This window comes from Siniperca chuatsi, linkage group LG17, assembly GCF_020085105.1.
Source record: "Siniperca chuatsi isolate FFG_IHB_CAS linkage group LG17, ASM2008510v1, whole genome shotgun sequence".
In the NCBI taxonomy this organism is placed as follows: domain Eukaryota; kingdom Metazoa; phylum Chordata; class Actinopteri; order Centrarchiformes; family Sinipercidae; genus Siniperca; species Siniperca chuatsi.
The window spans coordinates 4,381,945-4,405,441 of NC_058058.1; the positions used below are offsets into that span (position 1 = coordinate 4,381,945).

Here is a 23,497-nt window from a genome sequence, read left to right on the forward strand (position 1 = left end):
AGTGTGTTTTTAACTTTTAGCCATTATACACTTCTTTCCTATTTTATGTTACCAGAGTCTGCCTGTGATCCTGTGAGTAGATGTTTATGATTTTCTCTTTCTATGGGCACAGCCAACAGTGAACAAGTTGTGACTTTCAAGGTGAAGCTATCAGCTGAATGCAGGAGGTCACGGTAACAATTGAGGAAAGTATCTTTTTTAAACTAGAAATTGGCTGCATTCACCATCTGCTTCTTGAAGGCTTGTGGAGCCTTTACAGATGTCAGTTAGCTGAGCCTCAGGCTACAGAAGAAGTAATTTCAAGCTAGACAGCTCATCAAGATGAGGGACAGGTGTTGTGGAACCACTGATTTCTCAGGTTAAATATTGAATATTACAGCTTTTAGAAAAAATTAATTATAAGACTTGAAATAACAGTAATTATGTTTAGCCTTTGACACTTGTGCCCAGCAGGAAATAGCGTTAAAAGAACAGTCAAAATTGACATTAGTGCTTCCCTGCCTCACCTGGGCTTCGTTGTCTTTGAGCAGCCGTTTGGTTCGGGCTCCGCCGGGGTCATCTGTCACGTTAAGAATCACCACACTCTTCTTTTCCCAGCCGATGAATGAACCGTCCGTCATACCCTCCACCATGGCCAGGAAGTCCTCGTAGCCGTGGTGACGGGTGGTCACCACAGAGAAGGAGGTCCAGTCGTACTCTTCAAGCACCTCGAAGATGACCTCGAGCTGGAGTGAGGTGGAGCAGGTGAATTGGAGGTAGATGGAGCCGCTTTCCTGAAAGCAAGGGCAGAGACAAGGGCATTCAGGTAACAAATCACTGTTATCAGTTCTGACTGCTCCAGCTTGTTGCTCCGTTGGAATTATTTTTAGCAACGTTGCCGCATTCCGCGATTTCAGCAATTGCTTTGGTAGGTGAACCTGCGGAAGGATCATTACAGGTGATGAAATAAACATTTGGACCTTACAGCATAACCATAAAATACATTTTAAAATGGTTGAACTCTGTAACTGGGCTATCTGTAACCTCTCGGATATAGCTAGCTAAAACACCAGCTTGGCTAGCCAGAAACCCTTGAACTAAATAAAAGTAGAAGACATACATCATTTTCACACACTTATTATACATAAGCTAGAAAAGAAATCATTAACAAACATTTGCGCACAAGTTTAGATTATTTAGTGCAACGTAATTACCTTAAACACGGGGAACATTAAGCTTTAGCCAAGGCTAAAGCACTGCAAGGGAGAGTAGCGGGGAGTCCCAACGGACTACGACCTGCCAGGTGAGGGTCATGTGACCAACAGTAGTCGGGTTAGCACTACTACCGCTAGCGAGCTAATCTACTCGAAAGTTTACTGCTGGCTGACCAGCATTGGCTATGTGAGCTAATATTACAAAAGTATCTAGTAGACCACACGGACGTGGGTTTAACAGTGTTTTTGTGAGTTGATATTTGATGTTACAAAGGACACATTTCAGGAGTAATTGATCACCGAAACTGATGTTTGTCGTTTTACTACAGTGGCATGGAGCTGTGCTCTCTTAATTGTCTGACATTTCTCCAGCCCGACATTCTGAAAAGAACTGGTGGAAGTCATTTGCTTGGTGACAGACCCAAACATTAAAGAATCTGAGTAAAAAATCTGTGATAATTCTGTAATACAGTAATGAAAATGTAATATATATTCAAGGGAGAACATCATTTTCAAAATCTTTTAAACTAGAGGTTTACATGACATGTTTACATGATGAAAACCTTTGCATTGTTTGAATCACAATTTGTCTGAACTCAACAGAGGTAAAAGCTACCGAAACGTCCCACTGACGCCTTCAGCTGTCTCCGTCGGTCACATGACCCTTACCTTGCAGGTTGTAACGGCCTGTCGAGAGTCTCCTGAGAGGAGCGTGATACACCCTGCTGGAGCCCCAAGCAATAACAGCAGATAAGCAAGCAATCAACCCACACATCGGCATTTTCATCACTGGCTACATTTTCTTTACCCTGACCAGCACCACAACAACAGAGCTGTAACAAATATGAAATATTCTTGTCTGAAAATGGAATATTTTCATCTGAGAATGAATTATCTGTCGCATACATTCACGCTGACCATGCCCTTACTTTCTGTCTTGCCACTTACACAATTTCCTGCACTGGCACTGAACACTGGCATTCACTGTAAATTGCACACTGCTTAACTGTCATGAATGTAATTCAGGGACTGGTGGATGCACACTTCAAGTCTTCCAGTTATGTTAGGGAGTCCATATAGTAGAAGTCTAAGCTAGTTCTCATCCAGTTCAACTCTTTTCTTTGCCTTGTGGTTGACTAACTTCAGTTTTACTGAGGGGAACATTCAGAGGAATAACACACTGTCTGTCAAAAAAGTCCTTGGCCTCTGAATAAGGCTTTCAGTGTCAATGTCAATGAAAGAAACAATGATTGCCTTCCTCTCTGCTGCTCAGGTCGCATGTGATCTGGATAGACGAGCAGTTCACTGGTTGAAAGAGGAATTCATTTCTTTTGGCTTTTCTTCTATTGTATTTTTCTTAAAAATAGAACAACGGAACAGAATGGAAAAATCCATATAGGTTGAGAGTTTAAATGAATGTGAGCCTAAACATTGAAATAAAGCGAAGGGCTTATCATGACAGTGTGCATTTGTCCATGACATTGTCCAAACATTTCAGCAGTGTTGTTAACAATTCATTATTTATCTCCTTCTGAACATGATACGAAGAGGCAGTCAGTATGTGTTTTAAATTAATGATCAAGAGGAAACTTCAGGGAGTATCACACCGCCTTCCTGCGTCGACAGGGCTCACCTCAGGTTATGCTGCACTAAACTAGGTCAAATATCAAACCAGCATCAGCCTGATTTATGATGTAAGCTTGTCTGCTTTTCTTAACCCAGCTTAGAGTGGAGTGTACAGGCAACGTGCTTGTGTGTGAGCGGTGGTGGTGTAGCCTGAAACATAAAACAAAATTTCCGTGTCCCCTTGGAAGCTAAAATAAAATACTCTACTGGCACTCTTGTCATGTGAGCGCTCACCAGAAACCATGAATGACTGACGTTGTGTCCCAAGTCACAGTTTTAGAAGCACTGTTGACACAAGCTTGATTGATTCTTGGTGTATATCAGGAAACATGCATGATTCAGCGTCCCAAAGGCAATTAAGAACTGATTAGAGTTGGGCAGGGTCAAAGATCCATAGCTTTTCCAGCTAAGTAACATTTGAATTAAAAGGCAAGAGATTAGTTAAACCCTAGTACTTTACTTATTGGCTATCTATACTAAATAATCAACTAGTTAGCCCTGCTGCCTTTTCTAGTTCAAACTAGCCTGTAGCATACAAAAAAATGTGCATGCTGTATATTATTTTAGTTAAAGTGTATTTTTGCTAGTCAAGCTGGCAAGTAGCTAACTGTCACTAGCCCGTTCGGGGTTTAACTCAACCAATGAAAATGCCTGTTTCTCTCTTATGTTATCATATGTCATCTCATCTTTTCTGAGTTTTGTCTCTAGAGCAGCTCCTCCTCTGTGATTATGGAACCAGACATTTAAGAGCAAAATCTTAAAGCTCAGTGAGTCTATATAATAAGATTAAAGGTAGATAACATATTAGGCTTAGTAACAATCTAGCAATAGTATTTAAATGTAGAGGCAGAAGAACATAGAGTTGTAGAAATTTAATCAAAGGGACATTACTGAGTCTAACAAGTGCAAAAGTAGTTCTGCACCGCGTGCTACTTCAAAGCAAACTGACCTCCCACCATAAACACAGCTGCTTCTGATAATGAATATTTTCAGACGCTGACAGTTCAGTGCCAAGCTGACTGTGTTACATTAACTGTTACCGTAGCTGAAGTTAGTTATGTAATCACAATAACCTCATCATACTGTCAAGAAGATCCACCTAAAACAAATTGGTCCACTTATTAAATATCACACTTGTCATGCTAAACTGTTTTGTTAGCTTGATCTACTTATTACTAATGTCAGCAAAACAACACCTATTGTCACACACAGATTAGCCAGTTGGAGAGGTGATACTCATTAATTAGTCTTCAATGGGAAAGCAAGCATCCTAAAACAAGCTGACACAGCAGTCATCGTGATTAACTGAATCGTGAATTTTGACACCGAAACTCACTGGTTTTGGTCCATCCAAAAACAAAAAATCATCAGCACATAAATTAATGTTGATAAAAATGTAAAAATATATTGATTGCAATAGCTCATACTGTAGCAAACTCGACTACTGCGAATACTCACACAGTGTGCACAAAAAAAATGTGAAATTACCAGCACAATTCCTCTACTCAGTAAAGAGAAGCAATTCTGATGTTGATGAGCAGCAGTGACAGAACTAGAGCAATTATGACAAAAAATAAATTCTCCTCTTCTTCATTACTGCTTAGCGATGAAGTCAGAACAGCATGTTTTCTGAAATGTTTAGCTTTTAGAAAACTATAACTATATCCTACAAGTCTGAAAGAAATTAAAGATTCTTAACTCAGCTCCATTTTTTAGTACCAAAACTATGAGGCACAGCCCTCTGTTACAGAAAGTGGCTGTTATGCATCAATATTACTCACAGGCCTAAAGTATTTGTCACATCCAGAGCTGAAGTGTACATTTCTGTGAAGAGTAACGTCTGAAAAAAGGAGCCTTGCTTCAAGTCTGTGCCATCTTGATATGATGAAAACCTAATGTGGTGTAAAGAAGTGAGGCAAACTGGCACATTTACCTAAAGGTATCATGCTGGTCTTAAAGCTGCTCTAATTGATGTTTTTATATTGACAATGGGTCAAATCACTACATGTAATGTGAAAGGGGTTGCTCATAGTGACAAACCCACAGAGAATGCAGTTCCCCTCAGCTCTATTTTAGACTTTCACTTCATTATTTCACTTCATTATTTTGGTTTTATGGCCAGGACCTTGTGGTTGAGTCTCACCACTCTCATCAAAACCATTTCTCATCAGCTTTCAGCGAAAAAGCTCTAATAATCCCATTGCACACTTCCTGCCCAGTACAAACAGTAGACAGACAAAGTTAGCGACTAGCAGGTGAACACAGTGGAGTATTTAGAATCTACAGAACCAGACATTTCCCTCAGGAGTTAGTTGAGACTAAAACAGAGCTAAAAGAAGAGTGACTATTGGACTTCTATTCATGAGCTGGCCAAAAACATAACTACAAATGAATGTTACTGTGGCTCCATGTCTGCTGGATGTGTAAATAGGCAACTGCTTGGTAACAAGTTCACCATATCAACTTTTTAAGGTCATACATAATATGTTAATGTTTACAGCCTGTTCTGCTGCCCCCAACTGGCCAAGAAATCGATTAATGATGCAATGAAGGCAATGTATTATTCCATACACACCAGTCTTTATTTCTCATTTCAAAATGAGTGCTTAATTGAATAAAATTAAATATTAATTAGAAATTATAACCTAACTTGCCAAGTCAATGATGTTATTCTCATAAGGAAATAGATCATTAAGAAGCAGTTGCCACCCACTGACAGACTGCGGAACACACAAGTCTCCAGCCACTTCAGTAGAACTAAAAGGGACCAATGTCCAGTTCTTACAGTAATTTACTAATATAATACATAATCTAATTTATGACAGTATATCCTGTAATAAAACATAAATTATAATAATAATAATAAGAAGAAGAATACAAATGATTTTGGATAATCTATTCTTTTCTTATAATCTAATATATAATATATAGGTCCTGGCAGTCAAAGAAGGTTGCCACAAATGTACCTGTTCAAGTAAAACAAAATCTTTTACAACAACTTTCATAATGACATACTACCTGGAACATGTATTTTTCATATATTGAATGAATTGTATTGAATGAACAACGAAGTAAAACAAAACAGAATTATGTTTTTTTTTTTAAATTACAAATGAAGTACAGATTATCCGATGATACACAGACCAAAATATTACATTTCAAATGATTAAACACCATTTTATCTTGCGTGTGAGTAGGACTGTTTTATGATCACTCATTCACATCATGAGGAATTTTGAACAGGCACATTTGTCAAGAGGTAATTCTTCACTTCACTCGCTATTTCTTACAGTCTGTTTCATCTTCTAAGCCACAGATAGTCCTTGCTTTAGTCCAAATGAAACTAAAAGAGATGATGATGCAACATTAAGTAATCCACTTTTACCTGTGGCTCTCGTCCCAGGCTGGCCCCTCCCCCTACGGCAACCACGGGAACCCCCGTCTGGGCGGAGACAAACTCCAGCATGGGGGCCAGAGGGGCGCGATTCGGCGGCGGCGGTCTTTCCTCCTCAAACACCAAACCCTCAAAGTAAAACAAAGGTTGCAAAAGCACATCAGACAAAAGGCTTTACATCAGCCTCATTGAGACGCAATTACATTAGCTTCTCAGCAGACTTTTATTCATCAAAGCTGCCGTTTCTTTTATTCTTATGCACCCTGATAAATTAAAGGCTGAACAAGTAAGAAAAATATACTAGAAAAATATGTTCACAGTATTCAAGATAACAACTCATACTTCAGTAAAGATAACAACTCATACTCCAGTAAAGACTTTATTTTCTTACCTTGCTAACAAATATCTCGACTGCTGAAGAAACTGAATCTTTCCAAAAAGTTTTAGAGGTTTAATGAAGTAATGAAACAACTGTTAGAGGCTTTTTAAAAAATGGGACTCCTGTGTTTCTCTGATTGGCAATCAATGTTCACAGAGATAAAATCAGAGTTAAGTCCCTGCAGTGGACTGGCATCCTGTCAGGAGAAGAGTGTGTGTTGTACCTGTACAGCTTAAGCTGCTTCACACCACAAAAACAACAGATAAGCTCCTGGCTTATGGGCCACCTCAGCTCCTACATGGGCTTACTGACAGGTGTGGCTGTTGCATACATGCTGAACTACTGCTGCAAACAAACCATGTTTTGTATGAATGTTCTGGGTTTTGTTGTGATTACCTTTCAAGAAAGAACTGTCAGCAGCAGTAATAAATTCAGGATAAATGCATGTTTTGGCAACTTCCATTACTTTCTGTAATGATACGAGGACGAGAATAGGGATTTGAGGATGGCTTGATGACTTAACGCTTGTTTTCTTGTAGCGATTCAGGGGAGCAAATTGAAGTTAAGTATAGCTGACAGCTCAATTCTCACAGGGAAGCATTTGATATGCAAATAGGCTACAGACAGGACCCGGAAATAATAAGGCAAGTGTAACTTAAAAGAGTTAATATCATAGTTGATCTAAGATTATAATAAAACCTTTCCACTGTTCTGACATGAAAACAAATAGAGAGATTGACAGCTAGACACAGATTAGATGAATAAATTCCGTATATTTTTCATAGAAGAATGAATGAATGAATATATGAATGAGAAAATGAATCAAGAGCAGGGTGTTTTATTACCTGTCAGTAAGATCATAAGCAGCTCTCAGAGTTGAGGTTGCAGATCTGCTCCCATCCACAAGTGTTATACTATGAATGAATGAGTGAATGTTTGAAAAGATGAACAAACTGTACAATGAAAATGAACATGAATGAATGAAGGGACAGTTTGTAATTTCTCAGCTAGAAAACTTTGGCTCTGATCTTTAAAACTCAAAGATTCAAAACAAAAGCGCCTGTGTGTCTGAATATTGTTGTAACTTCCCGACAAAGACAGTCCAACAATCAAGCCCACTTCATGCAGTGATGGGCCAAGTGTGCAGAGGGGACGTGTTTGGACAAAACATCGTACATGCTTGTTCTTTTTAAGCATACCCTGGCCATGGATGTAAAACAGCAAGTTTTAGATTAAATCTAACATTATAGTTTATATACCTTGAATAAATATTACTAAAATCATCCCAAACCCCATTAAGTAGTTGTTGTACGAATGTTATTTTGGACATTGTCATTTGTAAAACAGTATAGGATCATATCCCAAAATGAACTGGGATAGTTACCCAGAGGGAACCTCTCATTTTTTTCCCCCCATTACTATCCATCATTCGTTGTCTTTTTGTGACACATTTTGGGGATGTTTGGAAGCATATTTCTGAAATGCACTCTTATAATTGTCAGATAGTTGCTCTATCACAAACTTGAAGAAATGTACCAGTAAGGTCATGGGAGAGTTATGTGCCAGGTGGGTTGTGTGTTATGTGTACCTGCAGTGGTGTGGTGGCCAGCAGCTCACACAGCTGCAGCAGCAGGCTGCCTGGGCTGCTCTCATTCACAGCCAGGTAGATGACGTTGGCCTGACCCGATGGCGTCATCACCGTTTCCCCCACGAGCGCAGCCAGCGACAGGGTTGACGAGGAGGAGGAGGAAAATGAGGCCATCGCAGCCACTCCTTCCAACAGAGCTGTATCCGTTACTCCCTTTCCTCCTCCTCCTCCTCCTCCTCCTCCTGGACCGTTTCCCAGCCCCGGCCCCGGCTCGCTGACCCCCGCACCTCCCACCACCGCCGTCTCCGGGAACAGGGAGGAGCCCGAGTGGACCACGGCGATGTTGACGCCACCCGAGTCCCTCTCTCTCTCCCGGGGCCGGAGCAGCAGGGGGGGCGAGGGGCGCGCTGGCCCCGTGCAGGCCAGGACAGCCAATAGCAGTGAGAGGGCGGGCCTTGGGACCACCATGGGGTAAAGGGAGGGCCAGTGGCAGCTGTCGGATGTGGTTTGGCAAGTGAGGCCTGGTGGGATTTAGGGATTTTTGGGTAGTGGGTGACGTCTGTGGGGGAGGAGGGAGGGAGGAGAGGGGCTCACAGTGCTTCACCTGATGAGGAGAGGAGACCCTGGAGAAGAGTGAGAGAGGAGAGGATGATTTAAAAACTGTCATCATTCTGCTGTCATTTCTTCTCCAACCATAAGAGGAGTTTCAAACAATAGTTTGTTTTTATTTGAGATATATATATATCTATATGCATGTAAGTGTTATCTTAAGTAAGACTGTTGATTTATGTAGCCTTTATGAAGCACAATTCTCCAGTTAAGAATGTAAATAAAAGATACACACTGCACCTACTCATCCTTCTATTTATTGTCCCTGACATCCTGTAAGTATGTAAATGTAATACTGTTTACATTTCTAATAATTAAATCTTGCTGACATTCATGGTTAAATAGAACAGTAAAAGTTAACATAAGGATTTGTCAGTGTGCGGTGCAGAAATTCCAGAGTGATGACTGTTTACAACGAAGATGTCGTCTAAATCAAAATGAGGATCTTGCGGATTACTACTTTAAATATATTGATGATATTGTAAATACAAGATGGGTCTGAAGTCTGAAGAGGAGCAAAGCGGTTTTTATTCCTGCAATATTACCTAGGTAACAGAATAAAACGGCATGAAAATCTCAGAAAACAAAAAAATGGATATTAAATCTTTGGCAAAAACATCTGTGAGCCTGGGGGTCAATGGGAAGACGGTAGTGTCTCTAAAAGTGAGGTGAGTCACTCCCGTTAATGGACTTTTTTCCCTTTAAGAGAAAAAAACTTTCAACACGATTTGAACATTTTTGCACTCAGGACTTTAAACAGTGATAACCGTTTTTTGGCAGGTAACAAAAAGTAGCCTAACATGGTTTCATATAGTGTGTCAGGTGTGTAAGAAATATGATGCTAAATTAACTAAATAAATGCAAGGCTAATCCAGACCTTGGGTAACATGCAGGTGATGTTAGCCTGTTGGGCAAGATAATATTTATGTTAGTACATTATGTACATTATGTTTGACTATAAAACCATGTGTCATGATTCTAATATATAATCTGAAAACATAAACCTCTCGTGTTGTCAATGTCAGTGTTTGATTTCAGTTTACATGTGCACCTCACACTGCCCTCAAAACTAAAACATAAAATACAAAAATGCAGCTGCGGCTGTAGCTGCCTTCCCTCATCCACTTTCCAGGCAAGAGGGATTCATCTCAAACAAGCCTAATGTTAAACTGCACAAACATATACTTAAAATGAGTACACACTGTACAATAATAGTATGTAGTATGAAATTCAGACACAGCAAGTGTTTCTGGATAAAAAAGTCAGCAGAAGGGGAAAAAAGCACAGTAGGAAGATTTTCATTTCTAACTAACTTAGTTTTTTCCAAAATGCAGCACAGACTAAGGTCTAAATCGAAGCATGCCAGCATATGGATGGACCCAGAGGAAAAGGCAAGAGCAAGACCACAGAGAATAAATGGTGAGTAAAAGCAGAATAAAAAAGCAGAGAAAGTCCTGCAGGTGATGAAGGGATGGGTTGAAAAGAGGGATAGATAGAGGAGTGTAAATTCAGCAGAAGTGGGAGGACAGATGCAGTGTGTAAGGGAGAGCAAAAGGGTACAAAATGAGACCTGCATATGTATGAGAGTGAGATGGAAAGAGAGGACAGAGTGTAAGAAGGTATACAGAGTGTGCGTGTATATGTTTGTGTGCAACGGAGACAAAAAAGGACAAGCACTGTATCTGAATCTGAACAATGAGACTCTGCTGCATAAAATGATTCCTGGCAATGGAATGTAGTCTGTGCACAATTTGACATAATTGCAAAGTCCAAATGTTCTGACTTAGTTTAGGATGCACAGAAAATTTCAGCAACAATTTCTCTCTACAGCTGCTACTTAACTCTATTAAAATGAATACTCACTTTTTCAAATACGTTTTGCAACTATATCATCAGTAGGTGTAATATAACATTAAATAAATCTATATGCAGATGATGATATCTTAATTTTCTAGATGCTTTTCTCACAGGAGGATGTCATAGTGCCACCAGTACTGTTTGATTTACAAGTGATCTCTTGGATGTGTAGTGAAGAAAGATCACAGTCTTGACACTTACAGTAGCTCAAGATGTCAAATAAATATAATAATTAAAATCTTAGACTTTAAAGAGTAACTTAACACCAAGCTGGAAAGCTGATGACCTCGTCTGCTTGTTTCAAGTTTTAAGTCTCTTTACTTCTGACATCTGTGCATTGTTGCGTGTACAGATGATGAAAAATTTGAATATTTTTTTAAATTATTTTATTTTTAAACTATGGTAAAAAATAAAACGAAGATGCAATATGGGCTATTTAATTGTTTTTACTATTAATTGTTTTATTTCTATTGTGGGCTACGATTACATATGTCTCATAAGAAATGTATGAATTTTGCCGTAGACCTGTAGATGTGAAAATCTGATTATGTGACTTAAGTCAATTGGTATGCTTACATTTTTAAATGTTACTACAATAAACAAACATCCAAAACTTGGATCCATGTATTCATAATAAAGTTTGAGGGCCATGCAAATTACAGGAGTTTCCCGGGAGAAACAATAAAACAGGAGGGCGCCGGGAGATGGCTTGAAAAACTTGAGTGTTGGCAGGTATGGTCAATGTCATAATTCCATTCACACTTCCGTACACACTTGATTACTTGATCCATTTGGTCTCACAACATAGTGCCCTGTTTGACAAACAAAATAAAGATTACAAAGACAACGGACACAAAGAAAAAATCTGGGAAAGTATAGCAGTTCGACTGGCTTGTGACAGTGAGTAGCCTACAAAAGAGGGTTAAACATACTTTGTTGTCAAGGTAACACACAGAGAACCATTCATTTTCAAGTGCATTAGATAACATTATGCTATGGACATTCAACCCATTCTCATTCCCATGGCGTCAAATACAGACGTTTGAGGACAGGCTGGGACATTAGCTGTATGTGTCAGAAATTCCATGTAGTTGTTGTGAAAGGTATACTTTATATATAACCTGACCACATAGGATAAACATTAGTGTTACATCAATTATTTCAGTCTGCTAATAGCTCGCCAGCTACCGGTATGCTAGCTAGCAGCATACATTACATCTTTGGCTGTTGTTTTGATGTAATATGCGTACTTTGTTCTGCTTTACTGTTTAGTGGAAGAGATCCAGAAAAGACGGAGAAACCTCAAGGATACCTACATTAAGAGGAGGAAGGATGGTAAATCCACAAAGAGTAGGCAGGAGGAAGCCAAAAAAGCAATGGAAACACATGAGCTCACTGGCTTTCCTTGAGAAATCCACCAAGCCCTGGAGGTATAATAAGCTGACCATAATAAACTGGCCATTAAGCCTTGTATTAAATGCCATGTATCGCATATAATAAACACAGAGGCATACATATGATAAACACATTTAGACTCTGTTCAGTCCAGTCATGAATGAGGAAAACCAGTGCAATGAAGCTCAGTATTTACACTCGTAACAATAACATTGGCGCCACCCATAGGAAATGCGATTGTATAGTCTACATTGTAACTTTTCTACACAGTATTGGACATTTGGAATAACAAGCCTGTCTCCAGTGTGTAGTGTTGAGTGTGAGTTATAGTTTTTACATACCAGTACAATTCATAACTTTTTGATTAATCCACCTCTACGCCATTTCATTCACTGCACTGCTAACACATAAACACGTTTTCTTCTTCTGCAGCACGAAGCTTTGATTTCCGGTGCAATGCATGGAACGCAAATTGGTGTCAGACTTGGTGTGAAAGGTTTGAATGCAAATATTCTGCATTTTCGTTTCGGTGTGAAAAGGCCTTAAGTGGGCAACCTGACCAAGATCATATCACACACATTACACACATCTGGGAGCTGCCCAGCACTTACACAAACACCTACTGACTTGGGGTTAAGCATCTTGCTTCAGGGTACTTCAATAGAAGTTGTTCAGGGAGTGGAGAAAGTTGTTTTTTCACACTCAGATTAAATGTTACAGTAACATTGTGTACATGATGTTCAGCTCTGCTGAGGATGCCTGTGTATATGTAAGTAGCTGAAGAGGATACAGACACCGTCCTACAGCTAACACTGTTTTATTAAAGTGGCTCTGTCCCAAGTCACCAAAGCCCTTTCCTCCTCACTGTTAGACTGTGGGTAGGTAGAGAACTAACTGACTGATTTACACAAGCTTTGTCTATCCTGATGATCAAAGGAAAAATGCAGATCAGAGGATTGATCAGGACTGACAGCCAACAAAGATGACTTGGTTCTATTGATACATTTAACAACATCAAACATGATTTTAAAGACTGGTGGGTCAGACATTATATGAAATATTACATAGAGTATATATTATATATTAAAGCTGAACGTCTCTCACTTTAGTCAGATAATTTAAATCAAGGAACTAACCATTTACAGCACATGGTTGTACAGTTAGATTTGACACATTAAAGTTAAATGAACAATAGTATGAGCATATCAGCATGTGGCGGGCTATAATTGCCACACTGTACACCTGCAGGTATATGATTGGATGTTGCTAGTCAGCTGATAGCCACACAGCTGATGAAGGAGCCAGTAATTGTAAAGCATGAATGAAAACAGCTGATACTAATCAGCTGAGACAAGCACAACTTCACTGCTCTGCTAGAACTGAAGCAATGCTCCATTTGTGATTTCATCTTGTCAGCTATTATTTTGTGAGCTAATGGACACAATGTGACCACAAACTTCATCCTAACACACAATATGCACTACCAAGATATTTAACCAAATATTAATGTACCAATCTTAGTGTTTAAAAAACTTGACTCTACAGATGACACATTCTAATAAGGTTACAAATAAAAGCTAGTACAGATTTGAGCTTTCAGATATCATATTAACATACACTTAGAGCACCAATGTAAGGAGCTTGAAATCAAAAACCTCCGTGACCCATGTCAATAGGTTACTAACCTACATCACCCTTCTTCTAAAAAACCTTACTGTGAGCAGTGTACAGTACTAATTGTTCACATCTGTCACTATATATTAAGGCACCTTCCACTGATGCCTACATTAGTGCATTATTGGATTGCTAAAATATGATAACAGATTTTCTGAGTGATAGGAAATTAGAGCAGAATAGTCCCAGTTGTATTTTTAATGAATACAATCAGATTCAATCTAAAATTCCATATCTTGTTTCTGATCTAATGTCATTTTTTGCATTGTTTTTACATGTTAAAGGTGGGGTGATATACCATGATATAGAGCGAACAACGACACAGCAAGTAATGTAACTAACGTTAGCTAGGTTGTATGTTAGCTTAGCTAGGTTGTGGGTTAGCAAACTGTCAGCTAACAGCCAGACAGGACGAGACAGTTTCCTAAAGCCAGCAAACCACTTCCAGACAGCGATACTCTCCTGCTACCATAGCTAACGTCACAACAACAGCATTTCTTGGCAAACTTAGTAAGCTGAATGATGCACTACCATCTTTGTTGTGCTTTGAATATCATTTCAACAATCTTGCATCAACAATGTGTGGATAGTTGGGAAGAGGCATGCCTAATCTTATTCTTCTTCTTTTAACAAATGAATGGATTGAGCTATGTTAACTACAAGGCCAACATCTTCTCTTTCTACCAACTCACGTATCCCACAACCTCACATGAAAAGGTTTGGCAGGAGAACAGAATCGCCTCAGAGGGTCCATCCTCATTCAGATGAGCAGGAAAGCCCACCATATGAACATAAATGAATATCCTGCACTTCACAGATCAGACTTTTTAATCGAGGCAGATCTGTAAAGATGCAATTAGATAATTTGAGATTATCACCAACGCAGAGATACTCACATTTACACTACTTTAAGTAGTCTAGTATTCATTTAAAAGTATTGAGCTTAGTTAATTAATTATATGGTAAGATGTTAAGAATAAGCAGTGTTTTTTAAACAGGACATTTGCCCTGTTAGCAGCAGTTGTTTGAGGTTCAATCACATTTATAATACAAACAAATCTGTTTCTCAATTTGTATAAACAAGTTGTAAACAACTTAACAGTATCAGAAAATCCAGCCATTAAAACACCCGTCAATATATTTGAGACTGATGGCAGTTTTCAAAATTATGGTTTGATTATTGGTGATAGTACATCTCTTTTGTTTACATGTGGACTGTGGTAGTCCACTCTGACCCTAGTCAGAGTAGATTTTTTTATGCCATGACCACTGTACAGGTGTCAAAATATAAGAAATGATGAAGTATATTTTGGGGTAGTATGCTCTTTACATGTAAACTAACAAGTAGGAGAGGACATTGCCTCGTAACAGCTGAGATGAATAGCCTTGCAGATATGAATATTATTTTGAGAGCTATGCAGTTTTATCATAATAATGGATACCCTGCAGTCAGTCACAAGTCAGTATTCTCTGTAACCATGGTATGAACAGAAAGCTGATTTGTGACACTCTTGGTATTCCACAGTAGAGTCTTTACACATACATATACAGTACATGTTTGTATCTGTTTCAGTGTATCATGTTTTGGTTGACATGATCGTATGTGTATATCTGCATATGTGCACACATTTTAATGTGTCTTTACACTGCCATCCATGCCTGCCTGAGTGTATGTGTGCATTTCTGTGTGCGTGTGTGTGTGTGTCAGCAGTCAGGCAGGCGGTGAGACAAGGCAGACAGCTCCTATTGCTCTTTTGGATGAGAGCAGAGCGTCTGCCAAAGTGTCGACAGTCTCGCTGGGAGAAATACTGGATATAATCACAGCGTCTGGGTGCATCGGTCCGGGCCTCGGCATCATGTGTCTCTTGGTCTGTCTGTCTAACTGCCTGCAGTCAGGGCAGCAGGCAATAGACAGCAACTTTAGAGTGGCTAAATCTTAGTATTTTTATTTTTTCTTCCATTCTTCGACTATCGTTATTCACTGGCCTCGGGGAGGAGATTGATCCCAGAGTGAATGTGAAATGTGGTATCTGGATTTTCAAGCAAGAGCTTGAAACATATTATGCATTATGTGTGTGTCTGTACATTAAACCATTTGACAGCGATTTGTTGAGTATAACAACCGCAATATGTGTGAATGTGTTTTCATATAGTGAATGTGTGTTCATGTGTGTGTATGGGGCTCAGTGTAGCCCTCCTGACTGGTGCCTGTCTGAGCCTGGCAGTGACGGTGCTGCTAGCAGAGACAGAGATGGATAGCCATGCAGCAGTGGAGGGTCAAGGATACAGCTGGCTCAGCCCTAGCCCTGTGCACCAGCAGCACAAACACACCGACACTGAAGGACAAGCCCATCATTGTAAAAAAAATAGATTGACTTTCTGATGGAAAAGTTTCTGTTTTGAAAAGAGATGATTATCTAAGAGTTTAGCTCACTTTAGGGTCATTATATAGATGTTATTGTCGGCATCAAGATTGTACCCACCAGAAAAGTAACAGTATTGGTCATTTGTTCAAATGCCTACGGTGTTCTCTGTCAGTAGTAAAGACAGTAGTAATGTAATGCTGCTATACTGCCACACACACTGCGGAAGAAGTCGTGATGGGTGAGGTTGGATGCACAAAGCATGTGATTCGACACAGGAGACATGAAGACAATGATTCCCTGAGCATTACCAATTAGTTTGAGTTGCGTACAGTTAACCAGACCTTAACCATAGAGGTAGCTGATCAGAAAATACTCATAAGTAACTTCTGAAGTGGTGATATGGGTCATTTTGGAAGGCACTGGTGTCTTTTTTTGTCATTCAAATGTGAGGACTTGTTGGAGAATATCCTGTGCTAAAAACAAAAGAGATATATCTGGAAAAAGTTGTGTTGTGGGTATTCTACTCATTACTGTTCTAAGTCAGAGTGAATAGCCTAAGTCTGATTTGTATCCACATATAGGTTGCTGTAACACAGTAATCTGTGTTGTCTTTAGCCCTGTCTGTTCAGATAACTTTAGAGGAATTAGTTCAGTTAGCCTGAACAAACTGCAGATTCATTTAATTACCTTAACATGCGACTATAGACCCTTTAAACGCCAGCCTCTAATAGACATTTTAATTATTGGGCAAATTATACAGCACAAAGGAAAACTGCATCACTAGGGCAACATGTTGAAAAAATGATGGTGCCCTTTCACACTAATTTGTGATTTAGGGCTATTTAAATAGACGTGAAACGTCGCTCGTAGTGATGAACTTACAGAGAATTATGACCTGAAGCTGCAGTTCCCCTCAGCTTTATGGATTTTTATAGTGAGTTTCAACTGATTATTTAGCTGTCCGGCCAACTTTACTGTTTTGGTTCACGCTCACCGCTCTCGTAACGTTGTTTTTGGCTGCAGCATTCAGCTGTTTTCAGTGAAAAAGCTCTAAAAACCCAAACGGCAGACAAACAGTTAGCAATTAGCTGGTGAAGATAGTGGATCATTTAGCAGCTAAAGAGCCAGATGTTTCCCTCAGGAGGTGGTAGAGACCATAAACAGAGCTGAAAGTGAGCGCATATTGGACTTTCAGCAGGTGGCCAGAAACACAACCAAATGAATGGTAATAATGTTCCTCCGTAACTGCTGGATGAGTAAATAAGCAACTGTTTGCTAACAAATTTAAAAAAAAAAAAAAAAGATCAATGTTGTGTTCACATCTTCTTTCAGCAAAATCTAATGAATGTTTACAACACACAGACAGACATGTAATAATTTGGATGTTAATGTAACATTGCATTTGTTTTTGCTTCTAAAGACTGGTACAAATTTGGGGTTTGTAAAGTACAACTTGTTCGACTATTAGTATCTCTGCATATCTATCTCCATATCTTAGTTTAAGTTAAGAGCTAAAGAGTATTATGTCTCCAAAGATGACTATGGAAGGACAGAAGAGGATGTTGTGTTTACACCAGGACAGTACAAGATATCTGACCAGACAGTCGTTGGCTGCCGATCAGATTTATCAGTGTTGAAAGGCTCAATTCCACTCAGCCATGTTTATTGATTTCTGTAAAGACGGCCAAGTTGTTCATTTAAAAAAAAGCAGATCAGTTTTTTACTTATCTTCATCGCTACCCAAGGGCTGAGGACCTCCAACATAGCCGCCAGAGAGTTATTACTACACCTGAAATCCCTTCATTATCTAAAAGTTAATAGGAGCACAGACACAGCGGCAGTGATGGTTATTTCCTTTGTCCATTGAAACAAAAGAACTAACAGGACGAGCGTAGAGTCATTAAGTTTACACTTGGTGTTCCGGTTATAGAAAATGCCTAAATGCCTATCACCAAACCCTGGTGAATATGCTTCAAGACATTGAACATACCAATCAGATCTCTAGAGACGTGAGAGACATGAGCCATGAGATTTCAGAATCAGAAATACTTTATTGATCCCCGAGGGGAAACTCTTTCGTTACAGCTGCTCACTGTCACGTTAATGCACACAGGAATAGATGTACTAATATATATATATAAAAAAAACTTTGTCCTTCACCCTCCGCGGGTGGTCTCATCCTTCGAGCTCGGGTCCTCTACCAGAGGCCTGGGAGCTTGAGGGTTCTGCGCAGTATCTTTGCTGTTCCCAGTACTGCGCTCTTCTGGACCGAGATGTCTGGTGTTCTTCCAGGGATCTGCTGTAGCCGCTCCTCCAGTTTGGGGGTCACTGCCCCGAGTGCTCCAATGACCACGGGCACCACTGTTGCCTTCACCTTCCAGGCCTTCTCCAGCTCTTCTCTTAGCCCTTGGTACTTCTCTAGTTTCTCATGTTCCTTTTTCCTGATGTTGCCATCAATTGGTATCGCCACATCAACCACAACGGCTTTCCTCTGTTGTTTGTATATATATATATATGGTATAATACAATGTAATAGTGCAATAATGAGTACTGTCAAGTTAAGTGTAGCAAATTAACCAGATTATTAGACGTGGATATTGCACAGCAGTAATGTAAATAAATATCAATATTTAATATTAAACTGAAAACAGAGTATATTGCACAGCAGTATTAAATAAAAGAGAATATTGCACAATATTTCAAGTAGTGCAGTGATGTTAATGATCCAATGTCCAGTTTAATCACTTAGGGTCATATAGACTGACACTTAGAGGGAGGACATTTCTGGACATTTTTCGGTCAATCCGGTCAGATTATCTCCCCGCGGATTTGGTGAACTCTTCTCCCCAAGGTGCTTTAATCCCTTTTCCTGTAACAAAACTCAGAAAGTCTTGTGTTTTTGTAGTCAATTTTCACTCCACGAACCAATCCAACCATAAAAATAATGCATCTCTCCGAGGATTTAATATTGAACTGTCACGCAAGATCAGCTTCCCAAATATTAGCCGATCCCCTCTTCCCTTGCCAATAAACAAATGCAGAAAATGATAAATCTGTTATGGCCTGGAGGCTGGTTTCTAAGATTTCTGGCTGCAATTCAAATAAGACTATTCAGGGAAGTGATTTTAATAAAAAAATTAGGAAAAATTATTTCAGATAACAAGAGTCAATGAGACAGTGAGGTTATTACTGTAAAGTATCAGCAGCTACTGTTTTGTTCTTCTTCATGCCCTCTTTCTTCTTGGTCTTCTCAGTTGTTCTCCACATTTACGCTGTTTTATCCAACTGTCAATATAAATCAATTGCCAAAATGGAAATTGATTTCCCCATATCTCTTACAGAGTGTCCACATTTCTTTGAACCAGTACTTGTTAGGTAATAGGGGTCAAAGGTGCTATCGATTTCCGGCTGATCGCTGCAAACAGGAGCCCCCTCCCTCTGCCTGCCCTAGACATTTCTACACACGCACACACTCACACATATTTTATTGTTTTGTCAATAGCATAAAGCCCCACTTGTGTTTTTTTCACTGTTATATATCTCCACAAACCCACACACACACAAACATGCAGATCCAGAAACAGCTGCCTCAGCGTATGGTATGGAAGGCCAGGCTGATTGCTAAGCCATAATCCATTCTGCTGCTGAGGTGTGTGTTCGGTTTATAGCTGGGTAGTAGTTCTCAAGGGAATCTTGGACTGTCGCATTTGTGTGTTTGGTTGTGTGTATGAGAGTGTGTGTGAATGTGTCCGGAAATATTTAACCACTGGAGTAACTGTCAGAAGTGTGAACATGTGTGGTTGCTTGTTTTAGTGAAATGCAGCAATGAGCCTGTTTGTGTACATGTTTTTGTGTTTGTGTGGTTGTGAGTCGAACAGTGTGTGTTCTTGTGTAGTGTGAAGGATTTCCTGCTTTCTGTTGGGGAATCTTGCACGTGTTTCTGTGTTACATATGACTGAGCAGCAGTTTTGTTAACTTAGTTATCATCGCTGCCAGGTTGTTGAAGCTCATACGCAAACAGCAGGCTGATACCGAGCAGATTCACTCAGGCCACACAACACTCATGAGCAAATCTGTGTAGCAGTCAATATTTGGGGAGCAGCACGGCCTGGTGGGCACAGAGAGGGTCTAAACGGCCTAAAAACCTGGGGCTGCAGTGCTGTGAAGCATACAGCAAACCTACTGTCTCCAATAGCAACATTATATTTCATGTTCACCCAAAGCATGATGGGAACCCTGGCGGGAAAATATTCAATATATTCATCCCATAAGAAAACGAAAAACAACTTAAGTGACAAAATCCATAAAGATGAGCTTATTTGGTTTTACACTAGCAATTGGTTTTGGATAGTACTAAGGCTCAGAATGTCCTAATATAAAGATATTTGCCATGTAATAAAATCCTGTGGACATACAGGCAAAACCCCACATTATTTCAAATTGAAGAAAACTTTTCTTTTTTAAAAACTGTCCCAGAGCCTGAACAGTATAGTACCACTGACAAGCCAAATTATGTCATTTCTGAGTAGATTAACACATCCTCAATATAACAATATATGTATTGTCACTACATGCCTAGCTAAGGTATGTAGCGACTTAAGCCTGTAAATAAAGGGAGTGAAAATGAAGAAATAACAAACTCTAGTCCAAAGAGCAAAGGAAGAGATGAAAAACTTTTTAACATTTCTGTCAAATACGTGTCGTATCTGTGGATGTAGAGAAAGCCAGATCATAAAAAATGCATTATTGTGACCTGTATGTGAATAAACTGCATGTTTAGAGAGCAAGTCCCAACTTCTCCTGCAGGAAACTGCAGAAAAGCTGACTGAGCTAAATCCCCAAATACATAACACACACACACACACACACACACACACACACACAGAGTAATGTAATATTTTTTACCTGCTGTTTCTGTTTAGCAGGCAGCAGTAAATATACTGCTTTAGTTTGTTTACATTTTGTTAATTCAATTGTGTGCCAGCTTATTCAGCAAGGGAGGCGGTGCAAAGACTGCAAAGTCATGGTTTGCATGACTTTTTTTGATAGAGAGCTCTGACATTATATTTTTAATGCCACCTAGTGATGTATGTGATTTTTTTTTCTTTCAACTGATAAAAAGTTACTGCATGTGTTATCTGTTAACATTTCTTGGTGAAGAATCATTCAATTAAACGACCACAAAGACATGCAAAACGACCATGAAGAGAAGCAAAACAACGTTGTGTAGGAGGGATGGGGAGCAGGTATCTATTGATATTATTTCATATTAGAATATTTAAAGTTGTTTATTTGGCATTCAACTATTAATGATGTACACATTGTTATTAACACATTTTTACTCATTCCCCAAATGTGCCCCCCTTCTCTGAGTCCGTGCCCCAATCTAGATTCCAAAACCACCCCAGTTACACCAAATCAGAACTGGGAGCTGCCCAGTACAAACACAGTCATTAAATGTTGGTTAGCAGTTGAGAATGCACCATTTGATTTTTCTGGAAAAGAAGGTTATTTCCACTTCTTTCACATGGTCTGGGTTTTGAACCTAGTACCTTTCAGTCACAGACCTGATTGCAATCACCAAAACCGACTGTAGCATGAATGTAATTAAAGCCACAGATCAGATCACACAAATCAGCCCTGGAGGGAACAGCTGATTATTGGCTACAGAAGCTCAAGCTGCACATTTACAACTAAACTTAACATACTCATTCTTATTAACTGTGATTACTCATCTCAGTGAATTAACCTACATTAGTGTATTATACTAATATTAACATCTTGACTGTTTTCAACCGCAGCAGCTGTGAGTCAAGTGCAATTGCATTTAATATTTCTATGCGGCAGAATTCCGCAATTACCAATTATGCAAACTAAACTTACACTTTGCATTTTCACAAATCAACTGTGCAGCTCTGTGGCAAATTCTATGTATAATGTTGATTTTCATCAGCCCAGAATGTATTCATATACTCGGACCGCAGGCTGCCACAGCCTGGAGCCAGACATCTGGTTAAGATTTTGGCAAGATATCTCAGCTGTCATTGGCAGCCTGGCTGAGCTGAGGAGATGGTGAGTGTCATAACCAAAAGGGTAATTGTAATATCTGAAACTACGGGTGCTTTGTGAGTATTTATATTCTAATGAGTATCCATTCGGACCAATGAGTCAGGGTATACTGAGGAAGTTAAAACTTTGGGTTAGTCTGGACATCTGCAGCGGCAAATGTATCATTTTTTTATATCTATATAGCTAGTATATGGATTTAGCTTTTGGTTAAAGTTAGGTATACGCTCCAGTAATCCAATGCCAGAACTGACTTATGAAAGGCTGCTTTGGGAATCTGTAATGTCATGAAAATATCTTTAACTTATAAGACTGTTCTCAGTAATCATCCTCTCACTGCCTGTGGCTCCTTTACTGAGCTTAACGTTTTTGTTGCTCGGTATACTGCTCTATTACGGCTCTGTCTATTCCTGTTATGTTTCTCAGTGTAACTGTTAACAGTGTATTGCTGTAAAAGATCAGTTAAAACATGCCTTCAGCCAGTCTTTCAATGCCTCTCTAAAAGAAATACATGTTGGGCAGAATTTTGTCAATAGCTACACTGTCGTGCTACTAATGTCTTGTTTGCCTCAGTGTAACTCTCCAATAAAATCCCTGGAACCCTGGACATCCACCCCATGTTTTTATCAACACATTGATTCCTTAACCTGAAACCAGACATGCACATTCAGCTGATAAATTGCACAATTTATATTATACTATTTTGTCAACAGTCACAAAGTAAACTACGGGGTAACAAAGCAATGGCCAAAGCAGGATCAAAACTACAGAAAACAGGCCTAACAGGCGATCATTTTCATTTACAACTTCAAGAGAAAGAAGCACTATTGTGTTGCTGTAGGTCTATTTTGAGTTGGTTTTTTTCTTGCGTTTTTTCCCACAATGCTGCAGGACACTCCAGTCATATATTAGGGTCACTCTCTTCACCATGTTTTGGTCGATGCTTGTTGAATCACTGACTTGCCTATAAATTTGTTTGAGGGTCCAGGAGCACTTACAGGCTGGCATGGATACACAGTATAATCTCTGCAGCATGTTCTGGCTCTCCCCTAGTGTCTCCTCTAATTTGAATGAGCCCAGAGCGCCTCAACATAGAAGCATCTGGGCATTCTGAACTACCTCCACTGGCTTCTTTGAACACATTCTGTAGGAGCAGAGTTTTCCTCAACCTATCTTAGGAGGATAGCGCCACCTTATCACTGTGGAGAGGTTTACATGCCTTTTTGACCCTGAGAGCTGTGTGGCTTTAAGCATTAACTGCCGATAGATTCTTCCAGGACAAATTGTTCCTAGGAGAGAGGAAGACAAAGAGCGATTCACAGATCTCTTGTGGAAAGAGAGTTGCTTCAA

At 39.5% G+C, this 23,497-nt stretch overlaps 1 protein-coding gene across 2 annotated transcripts in view; it reads right to left on the reverse strand.

Annotated features, from left to right (window-relative positions):
• Positions 1-23,497, reverse strand: part of grin2da (glutamate receptor, ionotropic, N-methyl D-aspartate 2D, a) — a 275,479-nt gene that overhangs the window by 123,691 nt on the left and 128,291 nt on the right. Inside the window, exons 1-4 of one of the 2 annotated variants that reach the window (XM_044171738.1) lie at positions 8,181-8,319; positions 7,438-7,506; positions 6,205-6,342; positions 507-773 (exon numbers count right to left, since the gene is read on the reverse strand). In XM_044171738.1, the coding sequence (XP_044027673.1) occupies positions 507-773; positions 6,205-6,285 (348 nt within the window). In that variant the 5' untranslated portion in view covers positions 6,286-6,342; positions 7,438-7,506; positions 8,181-8,319. Of the gene's footprint in view, positions 1-506; positions 774-6,204; positions 6,343-7,437; positions 7,507-8,180; positions 8,804-23,497 lie in introns of those variants that run through there. The other variant, XM_044171737.1, reaches the window with a different exon arrangement.